Genomic DNA, 12,243 nt, shown 5'->3' with positions numbered 1-12,243 from the left:
ACTGCTTGCATCAGTTACTTGATGTGGAATAGAGTTCCATGTAGTCATGGCTCTTTGTAGTACTGTGCTCCTCCCTTGGTCTGTTCTGGACTTGGGGACGGTGAAGAGACCTCTGGTGGCATGTCTTGTGGGGTATGCATGGGTGTCCGAGCTGTGCACCAGTCGTTCAAACAGACGGCTCAGCGCATTCAACATGTCAATACCTATCATAAATACAAGTATTGATGAAGTCATTCTTTCCTCCACTTTGAGCAATCATTTGTTCACCTCTTCCACACTCACTTTCAAAATTACAATGCTTGTCTTTCATAATTTGGTCAGATATACTTGGATGTGTAGTGTCAACGTTTGTTGCTGGCATGTCAAGCCTATGTTTGCTGATCTTGCCTATGAAAAAATCATTCAAGTAGTTGGCAATATCAGTTGGCTTTGTGATGAATGAGCCATCTGATTCAATGAATGATGGGGCTGAGTTTGCCTTTTTTCCCAAAATGTCATTTACATTTACATTTAAGTCATTTAGCATTTAAGGTGCTCCAAAGCTTTTACTATCATTCTTTATGTCATTTATCTTTGTTTCATAGTGTAGTTTCTTATTTTTTATTCAGTTTCTTATTTTTATTCTCAATTTGCGACACGTTTTCAAATCGGATGTGCAGCCACACTTATTTGCCATTTCTTTTGCCTCATCGCTCTCAGCCATACAATCCAAGGGGATTCAACAGTTTTTACAGTCATTTTCTTAATAGGTGCATACTTATTAGTAATTGGATTAAGCAATTTCATAAATATGTCAAGTGCAGTGTCTTTTGCTCCTCATTACACACCATGGACCAACAGATATTATTTACATGAACAACATAGGAATCACTACAAAACTTATTGTATGACCTCTTATACACTATATATGGCCCAGCCTTTGGAACTTTGGCTTTCCTATATATGGGTACTATATTGTGATCACTACATCCGATGTATCTAGATACTGCTTTCAATCTAATTTCTGCTGCGTTACTAAAGATGGGATCAATACATGTTGATGATTTAATTCCTGTGCTGTTTGTAACTACCTTGGTAGGTTGACTGATAACCTGAACCAGGTTGCAGGCACGGGTCACAGTTCAAAGCTTTTTCTTGAGTGGGCAGCTTGATGGAAGCCAGTGAATATTTAAATCAACCAGAAAATATACCTCTCTGTTGATATCACATACATTATCAAGCATTTCACACGTTATCCAGATACTGACTGTTAGCACTTGGTGGTCTATAGCAGCTTCCCACCAGAATGGGCTTTAGGGTGAAGCAGATGAACTTGTAGCCATATTACGTCAACAGTATTTAACATGAGATCCTCTCTAATCTTTACAGGAATGTGGTTCTGAATATTAACAGCAACACCTCCACCATTGGCATTTCTACCTTTTCTGTAAATGTTACAACCTTGTATTGCTACCACTGTATCATCAAAGGTATTATCTAAGTGAGTTTCAGAGTCAGAATATGAATGTCATCTGTTACTAGCAAATTACTGATTTCATGAACCTATATATGTTAACGTGGGCTATTTTGAGCACTTTTCTACTATGATGCTTACTTGTTTTTATTGCTTTATTGGGAAGCTTAGCAGAAGTAGATATTCTCATGTTATTAATGTTAGTGCAGGGTGAGCTGCACACAGTGGACTTCCTCCTACGGCACACCAGCTCAGTGCTAACAGTATAAATCCATATAGGAAGTAGCAGACAAGAGAGACAGAAAAGGCTATGTGTTCACTTATTGGTCATTATCAATTAGGTAGGTTGAGGGGCCCGGGCACATAGCATCCACTGTGTAAATACACTGGCAAAGTTCAGCCAGCAGAACCCTTGACAAATAAATGGCCCTGTCACTAACAGCCTTTCATTAATCTCAACTTGTCATCCTTGTTTATTCAGGTTGGGGGGTTGGACATCCAAGTGTATTCAATCTTGAATCTGTATGCATATACATGTTAGTCCGGAATCTTAAGCACAACAAATTCGTAACGTATTGCACAAATTGGATTCAAATTGAATTTCAAAATTAATTTCAAAATTAATATGATATCATACGAATTGCAACATTTCTAAAAAGGTGCGCTATGCAGAAATCGCTCTGCTATTTCCTGGTTGCAAAAATAGTTAGCCTAATTTCAGGTTATGTGACAAAACAAGCAGTCATTGTGTAGAGAATCATTGTACCATCTAAATCGCTGTGACATATCTTTCCATAACCAAAAATATTGTATTTTCAGCAGTTTGAAACTGGTGTACAAAACCGAAAGTAAAATATGCAAAAAAACAAAATTTAAGAACGGGAAGCGGCACACATAGAACAGATCTACCGCTTCTTAGAATTACTTTTAATGAGAATGACAGACCTAGATCTCACATTTTTTCTGTGAATTTTGTCGGGTCGCCCAAAAAGTTGCATATTTTAGCTTTAACACATCACACAAAATGTTTTTTTTACCTTTATTTAACCAGGCAAGTCAGTTAAGAACACATTCTTATTTTCAATGACGGCCTGGGAACAGTGGGTTAACTGCCTGTTCAGGGGCAGAACAACAGATTTGTACCTTGTCAGCTCGGGGATTTGAACTTGCAACCTTCCAGTTACTAGTCCAACACTCTAACCACTAGGCTACCCTGCCGCCCAAATGATGTAGTAAACAATTAGATGGCGTAGTACACACAAAAAAACGGGGTCCGTTTTGGCTCGTGAGCACCACATTCAAAACTACTGTCTGAAATTATACAAACATTTGAGAGTCCATCATCAAGGAAAATTGTTTATTTAATACCTTGTATTTTTTGTGTAAATATATAACAGTGATCTGACTGTAAAGGACCCTTTTCTCAGTAGCACTACATTCAACATAACTACCTTTTCTGACATTTTGCATTTTTCTTTTAGCTTTTCTTACATTTAATTTGAAAAACAGGCCCTGTACACGAAACACAGACAAGAGTGATTGAGTGCTGTTGTGCATGTTTGAAATAGCAACCTAATTATTTTCTTGAGGGCATCAAGGTAGTAGTTGCCTTGGGTGGCCAACCAGCACAGATATTAACCACTCTATCTGTCCTCACAGAGATAACATTGTCAGTCTAACTCACTATCACTCGGAACCTGATAACAACTTTAACCTAACCATCTCTCATTGTTCTGGAAGTTTCTGCTGCTTGTACCAGCATCCCATAGTTGCATGTCAGTCTGCAAGGAATTTTTATGTCAAAATCTTCTATACTTTTAACCCAATGTTCACTTCTGAACTTCACAACATTGGTAATGAGATATTGACCTTACTAGTTAAGACTTGTGAAATCAGGGTCCTGTGTGGCTATATGGAGAATTAGGGCCACCCATATGTAAAAGAAGGAGTCGCTTTGGAAAACTAGATATATTATTATTATTATTAAAACTAGTCATGTAGCTTTCAGTGGTTTGCAGTTGCTCTGAACTTGTGATATGTATTTGAATGGAATCTAATGGCATTTTATTGAATTGAAATTGAAATTAACAGAAATTAATTTAATACAATTTAATTTATCTGATCTGATAAATTCTGATCATGAAATATTTCCCAGATAAAGTATTTCCATGGTCAGTGGAAATCTTCCTCTTCCTCCTCTTCCTCTCTCCTCTGGTAGGTCCAGGCTGAGGCGAGGTGGTGGCCATGCCTTGGCCCCTGCAGCACCCTGACACATAGAGACCCAGAGCAGTGACCCACCTCAGGAGACCAAGTCATCTGTCACTGCATGTCGGGCCCCCAGGGCCCCAGGGGTCGTGGCCTGCTGATTCCATCCATTGTTTCAGGGTGATTGCTTCTCCTAGTTGCGTCAAATACAAAGGCTATTTACACACTGGCTCTGAAATGTCTCCAGTCCTCATCTTGGTTTCCATTAGCATTACTTGTGTGCATCTGATTTATTCTGTTTAATTCTGGGTTTCTTTGTTTTACGTTTTGTGACAAATTACTTTGTTAAAAGCTCTAAATTAAAATTAAATTAAAAACTTGACATAATTAATTGTGATAGATTAGATGGACTAGATACAGTGCTTTCAAAAAGTATTTATACCCCTCGACTTATTCCACATTTTGTTGCGTAACAGCCTGAATTCAGAATTGATTAAAAATATTTTAATAATAACAAAGTGAAAACACGTTTTTCGAAAATGTTGCAAATGTATTGAAAATTAAATACAGAAATGTCAAATTTACATAAGTATTCAATACATGTTAGAATGACCTTTGACAACAATTACAGGTAAGTCTCTAAGAGCTTTGCACACCTGGATTGTACAATATTTACACATGATTCTTTTCAAATTCTTCAAGCTCTGTCAAGTTGGTTGTTGATCATTTCTAGAAAGTTCTTTTCAAGTCTTGCAATAGATTTTCAAGACAATTTAAGTCAAAATTGTAACTAGGCCACTCAAGAACATTCAATTTCATCTTGGTAAGCAACTCCAGTGTATATCTGGCCTTGTGTTTTAAGTTATTGTCCTGCTGAAAGGTGAATTCGTCTCCCAGTATGTGTTGGAAATCAGACTGAACCAGGTTTTCCTCTAGGAATTTGCTTGTGCTCAGCTCTATTCCGTTTCTTTTTATTTAAAAAACTCCCTAGTCCTTGGCAATGACAAGCATACCCATAACATGATGCAGCCACCTCCATGCTTGAAAATATGAAGTGTGGTACTCAGTGATGTGTTGTGTTGGATTTGCATTGTATTTAGGACATGAAGTGAATTTCTTTGCCACATTTTTCAGTTTTACTTTAGTGCCTTATTACAAACAGAATAGTTTAATTCTCTACAGGCTTCCTTCTTATCACTCTGTCAATTAGGTTAGTATTGTGGAGTAACTACAATGTTGTAGATACATCCTCAGTTTTTTCCTGCCACAGCCATTAAATTCTGCAATTGTTTTAAAGTGACAATTGGCCTCATGGTGAAATCCCTGAGTGGTTTCCTTCATCTCCGGCAACTGAGTTAGGAAGGACGCCTGTATCTTTGTAGTGACTGAGTGTCAGTGGTGTCAGTGAAACAGAATGGGTCAGCCACACTACTTATTGACAAATGTTTAATTAGATTTTTAAAAACTTCTAAAAACATAATTCTACTTTGACATGATGGGGTATTGTGTGTAGGCCAGTGACACAAAATCTAAATGTAATCAATTTAAAATGCAGGCTGTAAAATGTCAAGGGGTATGAATACTTTCTGAAGGCACTGTATATCATTACTTTGTTGATTGATTTTAGCTTAGTTCTGTATTTATTACAGAGTACTAAATCAACACTGAAATTGCCACACACTATAATCCCTAAAGTGGCCCCACACAAACTTTATGTATTTTATATTTGTTGTTTACACAGCACTTTTAGCATATTTAATGAAGTTGGTACGAAGTGGCATGATGAATCCTCAGCTGGAGGAAATCTACTACTGATGTCTAATCACACATTTAGGTTGGTAAATGGCACCCTATTCTTTATATTGTGCCCTAGTTTTTACCAGAGTCCTATGATCCCTGATCAAAAATAGTGTACTATGTAGTGAATAGGGTTCCATTTGGAACGCCACTCTTAGCTGGGAAAAACAGTCAGATGAAGGCAGTTTCCAAAATCCCCTAAAGATGGCAGTGAAACATGGGACTTAGTTCACATTGGCTTTATCGGAATAGACAGCCATGTCACTCAGGAATGTGAGACCTGCAGTGGAATCATGAGGAGCAGAGAGATGAGGGGGAAATCTTGACAATAAAGAGTTACATTTTCTTAAACATTATGGTGCAATTTTCTTTTTTTAAATTACATTTGTGGCAAAAAAAACAAGATTTGAGGCAGTCTCATTCACCAATATCAATTCTTGATAAAAGTCGATAACCAACCAAAAATTCCACAATATCCTCTGTCCTCACACCAAATTGGTAATTGATTTTAAGAGGAAGATAAATGATTCCTTTTGTGTCTGCCGGCTTTGAAATTAGGTGTATCTAGAGAACTCCCAGAGGATTGGGAGAGCACATCTATTGAGAGGGAGAAGTAGAGCGTGAGCAGGAACTAATCCATTTAAGTGTTTGGGGGCAGATTTACGCAAATCCCTTTTTCCCCCCTCAAATTCCAGGGAAGACTCTCATTTGTATCTAGCTAGGCCTTTCTCACTATTGAATATCTTGGTAGTGGATAGTGTATATAATTTGTCTCTGGAGAGTCTCACAAAAGGATATCATAGAAACAGTAGACCTATGTCTATAGTAGAAGATCATGTTTTAGTGTCAACATATTTTCAGTCCCTCAAATTCCAAGGAAGACTCATTCGTATCGAGGCCTTCTCACTATTAAGCATACTTGGTTGTGGACAGTGTAGTGCATGACATGTTTCTCATGCTGGAGGATGCCACAATTACAATATGTCAGAAATAGTAGGCCTCTGTCTAAGACCATGTTTAAGTAAGTGTCAGCATATGTCTTTTTGCCCCAGTTGCTGCAAGATTAAAAGTAGCCACAGTTTAAGAGGGCTGAATTTCAGTGAAGTGCATTTCAGCAGTATTTTATTAGAAGTGAGAGGGAGTTCTATACCACATTATGCTTCCCTATATAACCTCGAATCATATTCTATTCTTCCAAAATAAAGAAAAATCCTCAAGTATCCTCAAACATTCTATTCGCCACAACAAAGCTTTCAGTTAAGTTGATTTTGGTGAAACATTTTTTTCTCACATTGCCATTCAAACCTGAGAGACTATAGGTCTTAGGCAAGTTTATAATGTATTATTCCAAGATACTAAGATTGACTCATTAAAGACAAGAACAAGACGATAGAGCAATGTGCTTGTTCATTTAGTGGACCTTCAAAGCTCACCTGGTCTGTTCTCGTCGGGGTTCGGACGTGACAACAACGTCCGTCATTCAGAATAACCTTTTGGCCTCAACAGCCTGCTTCCTTCAGCCACACCTCACACAGCAGCTGAGAAGCCCAAGAGCGAGAGATAGTGACCCTTCTCCACCACCAACACTGTGGATGCATCCCAAATGGCACCACATTCCATATAATATATGGCACCAGAGCCCTATGAGTCCTGGTCAAAACAAGTGCACCATATAGGGGGTAGGGTGCCATTTGGGACACAACCTGTGTCTGCATAAGCCCTTTCCACCACATTCGGCGAGTCAAACAAAGTAATTACTCAATAAATACAGAGCTACACAGGCAAAGCAGGGAAGGGGTCAGCCGGCAGGCAGGAAATCGACTGTGTAATTTTTCCCATCACTGTACTGTACCAAGCTGTACCCTCCTACTAACTGCAAAACTGGGGTTTTGCTAGCACTTTACATTGAGTTGCACTTATACCTGTGTAGTAGTTCTGTAATTACTACTCTTATAGGCTAGCTGTGTAGTTAATCTGTAATTACACTCTAGTTACTTAAGTGTTACAAAGCTCGTTAACACATAATATAAATTGTATGACAGGACCTCAAAGTATTGAAATGGTACCTTTCTGTATTCATACAGCAAACTGAGAGAAACTGGTCCTGTAATTTATTTTTTATTTTCAAACGCAAAGAGATTCGTGGGGGTAGGAGATAAAAGTCTATGAAAAAAGACTCACACACATAGTGTGAATGCGACAAGTCAAGTCCTTTTTTTTAAAACAGCAGAGTACGGCAAAGCAATACCAGAGCACTTGCAATAGTTATCGTTTCTCATCCGCAGAGAGTCTGTGGTAAAACAGTAAACAGCACACTATTGCCTCACCTTATTGTCCTTTTTCAGAATTACAACAATTTCATTATTTAAAAAAAATGGTTTCCAGGGTGTCTGTTGTTTTGAAAAGACCCTCCAGGAAATACAGACATCGGCTTCTTTTCTTGGCACAAGTCCACTGCCAAGACAAGAGTACCTTCACCCTCTATAACTGTCCATGCCATGCAGCAGAGGGGGGGAAAGTGAAGGACTAATTGTTTGTTTGTATTGAATTAACACAGTATCGAAGTATCCACTGGAGAGCTCCAGTAATTGTAGTCCCCAGAAGGGAAGTCCTCACAATGTAAGAAGTCCTCACAATGTAAGAAGTCCTCACAATGTAAGAAGTCCTCACAATGTAAGAAGTCCTCACAAGGCATGATGGGGTTTCCAAGGCCTCTCATAGTCAGGGTGGTGGTTCAGCAACAGTGGCTACTCAAATTGAACCACTTTAAGGAAATGGGGGGAGTTGGAGAAGGGGGAGTCACAAGCCCCACTGACAAACAGTCAGGCGATGGTGGTGAGTTTGGGCTGGGCACCAGCGCAATCGATATCGCTGGGTCACGGAAGAGTCACTGAGGGAGGGGCAGCACCGAGAGATCATGCCCCAGTGGCGGGGCTGGTTGGTGGGAGGGTAGAGGTGATGGTAGGGGCACCCGTGGAGGTCAGAGCGATGCCTATATCCGTGCTGATCGGACCACCACGGGACATGCCATCCTCGGGAATACCTGGCAGTTCTGCTGGGAAAACAAAGAAAAACAAACAATGAGTAAAACTGAAAACAACACCAGTGTGTACAAGTTACTTTAGCAATAATACTGTGTAGTGTTACTTTAACACTATAACACTGTGTAGCGTCAGTTTAAAACGACAGCACTCTGCACTGTTACTTTAGGTCATGTGAAGCAGTTGTGTTGTGTGCAGTGAAGCGGCACTACATTGGGGTGACATGTCGGGACAAATGGATTTCCCCTATCCCACTAACTCTTGGATCAGTGTTCATGATTTAAAGGAGAGTAGGAGGGAGGAAAAAGAGGCCATTGGTCGAGCATTTAGAGCCGGCTAGAGTGCAGCACTCTGTGGCTGAGCAAGAGAGCAGCGTGGCTGACCCATTCTGTTTCACTGACACCAGGGGACCCAATCAACAGGCGCTACTTCCCGATGGAGAGCAGAGGCTAAACGCCCCCCAAGCCTTATTTTCTCTTTCGTTTTCTTTCTTTCTCCTGAGTCCCTTTACCGGTCCTCCCCTCAAAAGATGGCAACCTTGACCCCTCGGAACGATGTTAGCAAACCTCGGCCGAATAATTGGAGGAGAGGCTCCTTTAAACAATGGCCTCCAGCAGTGTTAGGGCAACGCACAGGGGTCAGTGAGGAAGTTCACCAAAGGATGTCTGAGGGGGTTTCTGGGTAGAGAGAAACATTTTGTACGGGGAGGGGAATAATCCTGTACTCTCGTTAATTTGTGGGCCCGTAATCGTCTATTGTCTGGGAAGGGAAAATGACGATTTTGCCCAGCCTTGGCTAATTTTGCGGAATAAGAAGAAAGGAAAGAAGGGGGCCAAACGACCAGGGAACAGTCGTTTGGTCCGGGGCCTTCTGCATGGCTTGCTTTGGATACGAACTGACAGGTGCATTGTTTCCCAAGGACCCATAAGCTCGATAATCGCGAGGGGAAGAAAGCGTAATGCTCCTCCTGAGGAGTCTTTAATTGACTTTAGTTCGAAGAAGAGTTGCAAAGTGACTGTATTAGAAAAACCCGCCAAGTCCCGAGTCTCTCTCCAGTCTCTCTCTCCAGTCTCTCTCCAGTCTCTCTAGTCTCTTTGTCCAGTCTCTCTCTCTCCAGTCTCTCTGTCCAGTCTCTCTTCAGTCTCTATCCAGTCTCTCTTCAGTCTCTCTCTCCAGTCTCTCTTCAGTCTCTCTCCAGTCTCTCTCTCCAGTCTCTCTTCAGTCTCTCTCCATTCTCTCTCTCCAGTCTCTTTGTCCAGTCTCTCTCTCTCCAGTCTCTCTGTCCAGTCTCTCTGTCCAGTCTCTCTCCAGTCTCTCTCCAGTCTCTCTCTCCAGTCTCTCTTCAAACTCTTCTCTCCAGTCTCTCTCCAGTCTCTCTTCAAACTCTCTCTCCAGTCTCTCTTCAGTCTCTCTCCAGTCTCTCTCTCCAGTCTCTCTTCAAACTCTCTCTCCAGTCTCTCTTCAGTCTCTCTCCAGTCTCTCTCTCCAGTCTCTCTGTCCAGTCTCTCTCCAGTCTCTCTCTCCAGTCTCTCTCCAGTCTCTCTCTCCAGTCTCTCTTCAGTCTCTCTCCAGTCTCTCTCTCCAGTCTCTCTTCAGTCTCTCTCCAGTCTCTCTCCAGTCTCTCTCTCCAGTCTCTCTTCAGTCTCTCTCTCCAGTCTCTCTTCAGTCTCTCTCTCCAGTCTCTCTTCGGTCTCTCTCCAGTCTCTCTCTCCAGTCTCTCTTCAGTCTCTCTCCAGTCCAGGCCGTAAACGGCTCGCTTAATCTTCCCCATTCGCCGAGCTTAATGAAAATATCTTATGACAGAACTGGAGTCCTTAATCAAATAAGAGGGGGAAAACGTTTTATGTACCTCGTTAATGATTCATTCATTCAACAGGATGTAAAAGAACATCTCTTATGATTAATTGACCCTGCAATCTTTGAGAACTTTACCTTAATTAGCCCGTCTATATTTAGCCACTCTATCACTCAACAGACGGCAGAGGAAGATTGACTCTTGGCCTATGTCTGTCTTCTGTTCCCATAGGATTTCAGATGCCACCTCCTACCCCATTAACAATGTTCACATGACAAATTTCGTTAGCACTGTGGTTTTCCATCGAGGATCCACTCTCGCTGTTTCCAAACAAACATCAAATATGCACATCTGAGAGGCAGAGCTGCGCTTTCTTTTTCTCTCCGATGGTTAACCCTTTGAATGTGGACAGCCATAACACGTTCTTTCCCACAGTGCGTGTGAGCAGCGGGAGCAGGTAAAGGGCGTAATTTTTGTCCACATGACCAGTCAAATAAATCAACTGGTCACACCACTGGCGTGTACATTTAATTTAGACAAAGTCAATTAGCATTTGCCAGCCTTTTCATCCTGCTGCCACGTGGCAGTAGCTTTATGCTGCATTTCTATACCGTACACGTTTTTATTTATTTTACTTAGTGTGCACGCCTTATGCATTCTTCATGATACAGTGAGCTCTAAACGTATTGGGACACACCATTTCTGTTGTTGTTTTGGCTCCCTACTACAGCACTTTGTATTCTGAAAGGATACACTAACTATGAGGTTAAAGTGCAGACTGTCAGATTTAATTTGAGGTTATTTTCATCCATATCAGGTGAAATTAGAAATGACAGCACTTTTTGTACATAGTCCTCTCATTTTAGGGACCCAAAATTATTGGGACAAAGTCACTTATATGTACAGTATGTGTATATATGTCGGCGATGATCACATCAAGCTTGTGACTCTACAAACTGGATGCATTTGCTGTTTGTTTTGACTGTGTTCAAGATGATTTTGTGCCCAATAGAAATGAATGGTAAATCATGTATTGTGTCATTTTAGAGTCATTTTTATTGTAAGTACGAATATAATCTGTTTCTCAACACCTCTACATTAATGTGGATGCTTGATACTTACAGTGCGTCCCCTTGGGCTCTGTGCTAAGTCCGTTAGCAAGGGCTCACATGTAATGCCACTGTCCCTCCACACCCATACCCATCCCACCCATGGGCCCTATGGGGAGAGAAGAGGGACACATTAGAGAGGTGTGAGTGAGGATGGGGGAAGAGAAGGGGGACAGAGATAAAGAGGACAAAGACATTATTTGGGTCAGTGAGGTGAGCTAATGCAAATATTGCAATGTGACCGGTCACACCTGGTCAAGACTGTGTCTCTGCAAGGTGGGGGGGGGGCATGGGAGATAGGGTTAGTCAATTATACTGTGACAGGGGAGGGGGGAATGGGAACCAGTCAGGTCCATGGTGTGTGTTTGAGGGACTCAAAGGTTTGTGTGTGTGTGGTGTGTGCATGCATGCGTGCATGTGTGTGTCTGGGATGTAGGAGTTAAGAGATAGGAGTCTTTACCAGGTGGTCTGATTCCCATGTGTGTCTGGCCGTCCATGACGAACCCTCCCATTGGTTGACCATCTGGGGTGTAGGGCCCTCCTCCAGTCACTGGCAAAAAAACACAGGCCGAGACAGAAGGAAATGCTAATTAGAATCTTGCATAAGTTTTAATTACCGGTGTGCCCCCATAAAACGTCCCCCTCCCTTTCCTGGTTTGGTCTGTGCTCGTTATTCTCTCACTATTATCCTCTAATTACAAGATTATTTCGTAGGTAATTTTCTTCATCAATAGGCTTAATTACTAACAAATGACTTCGTATGTATTGGTAAGAGTTGTCCTTATGGCCTATGCTGTGAAAGAGCAACTTGATATCAGCAAATAGATTACTGTTCTGGCAACT

The 12,243-nt window shown here is 41.2% G+C and overlaps 1 protein-coding gene across 2 annotated transcripts in view; it reads right to left on the bottom strand.

Moving 5' to 3' along the window:
- Positions 1-7,557: 7,557 nt before the first annotated feature.
- The window catches only part of LOC135539387 (homeobox protein Meis1-like), a 38,368-nt gene continuing 33,682 nt past the window's right edge, over positions 7,558-12,243 (bottom strand). Inside the window, exons 11-13 of one of the 2 annotated variants that reach the window (XM_064965240.1) lie at positions 11,861-11,950; positions 11,414-11,509; positions 7,558-8,510 (exon numbers count right to left, since the gene is read on the bottom strand). In XM_064965240.1, the coding sequence (XP_064821312.1) occupies positions 11,457-11,509; positions 11,861-11,950 (143 nt within the window). In that variant the 3' untranslated portion in view covers positions 7,558-8,510; positions 11,414-11,456. The remainder of the gene's footprint in view (positions 8,511-11,413; positions 11,510-11,860; positions 11,951-12,243) is intronic. The other variant, XM_064965241.1, reaches the window with a different exon arrangement.

The sequence above is a fragment of the Oncorhynchus masou genome, chromosome 5, assembly GCF_036934945.1.
Source record: "Oncorhynchus masou masou isolate Uvic2021 chromosome 5, UVic_Omas_1.1, whole genome shotgun sequence".
In the NCBI taxonomy this organism is placed as follows: Eukaryota; Metazoa; Chordata; class Actinopteri; order Salmoniformes; family Salmonidae; genus Oncorhynchus; species Oncorhynchus masou.
Note: the sequence above shows the minus strand (reverse complement) of the source record. Positions and strands in the feature narration are given on the sequence as shown.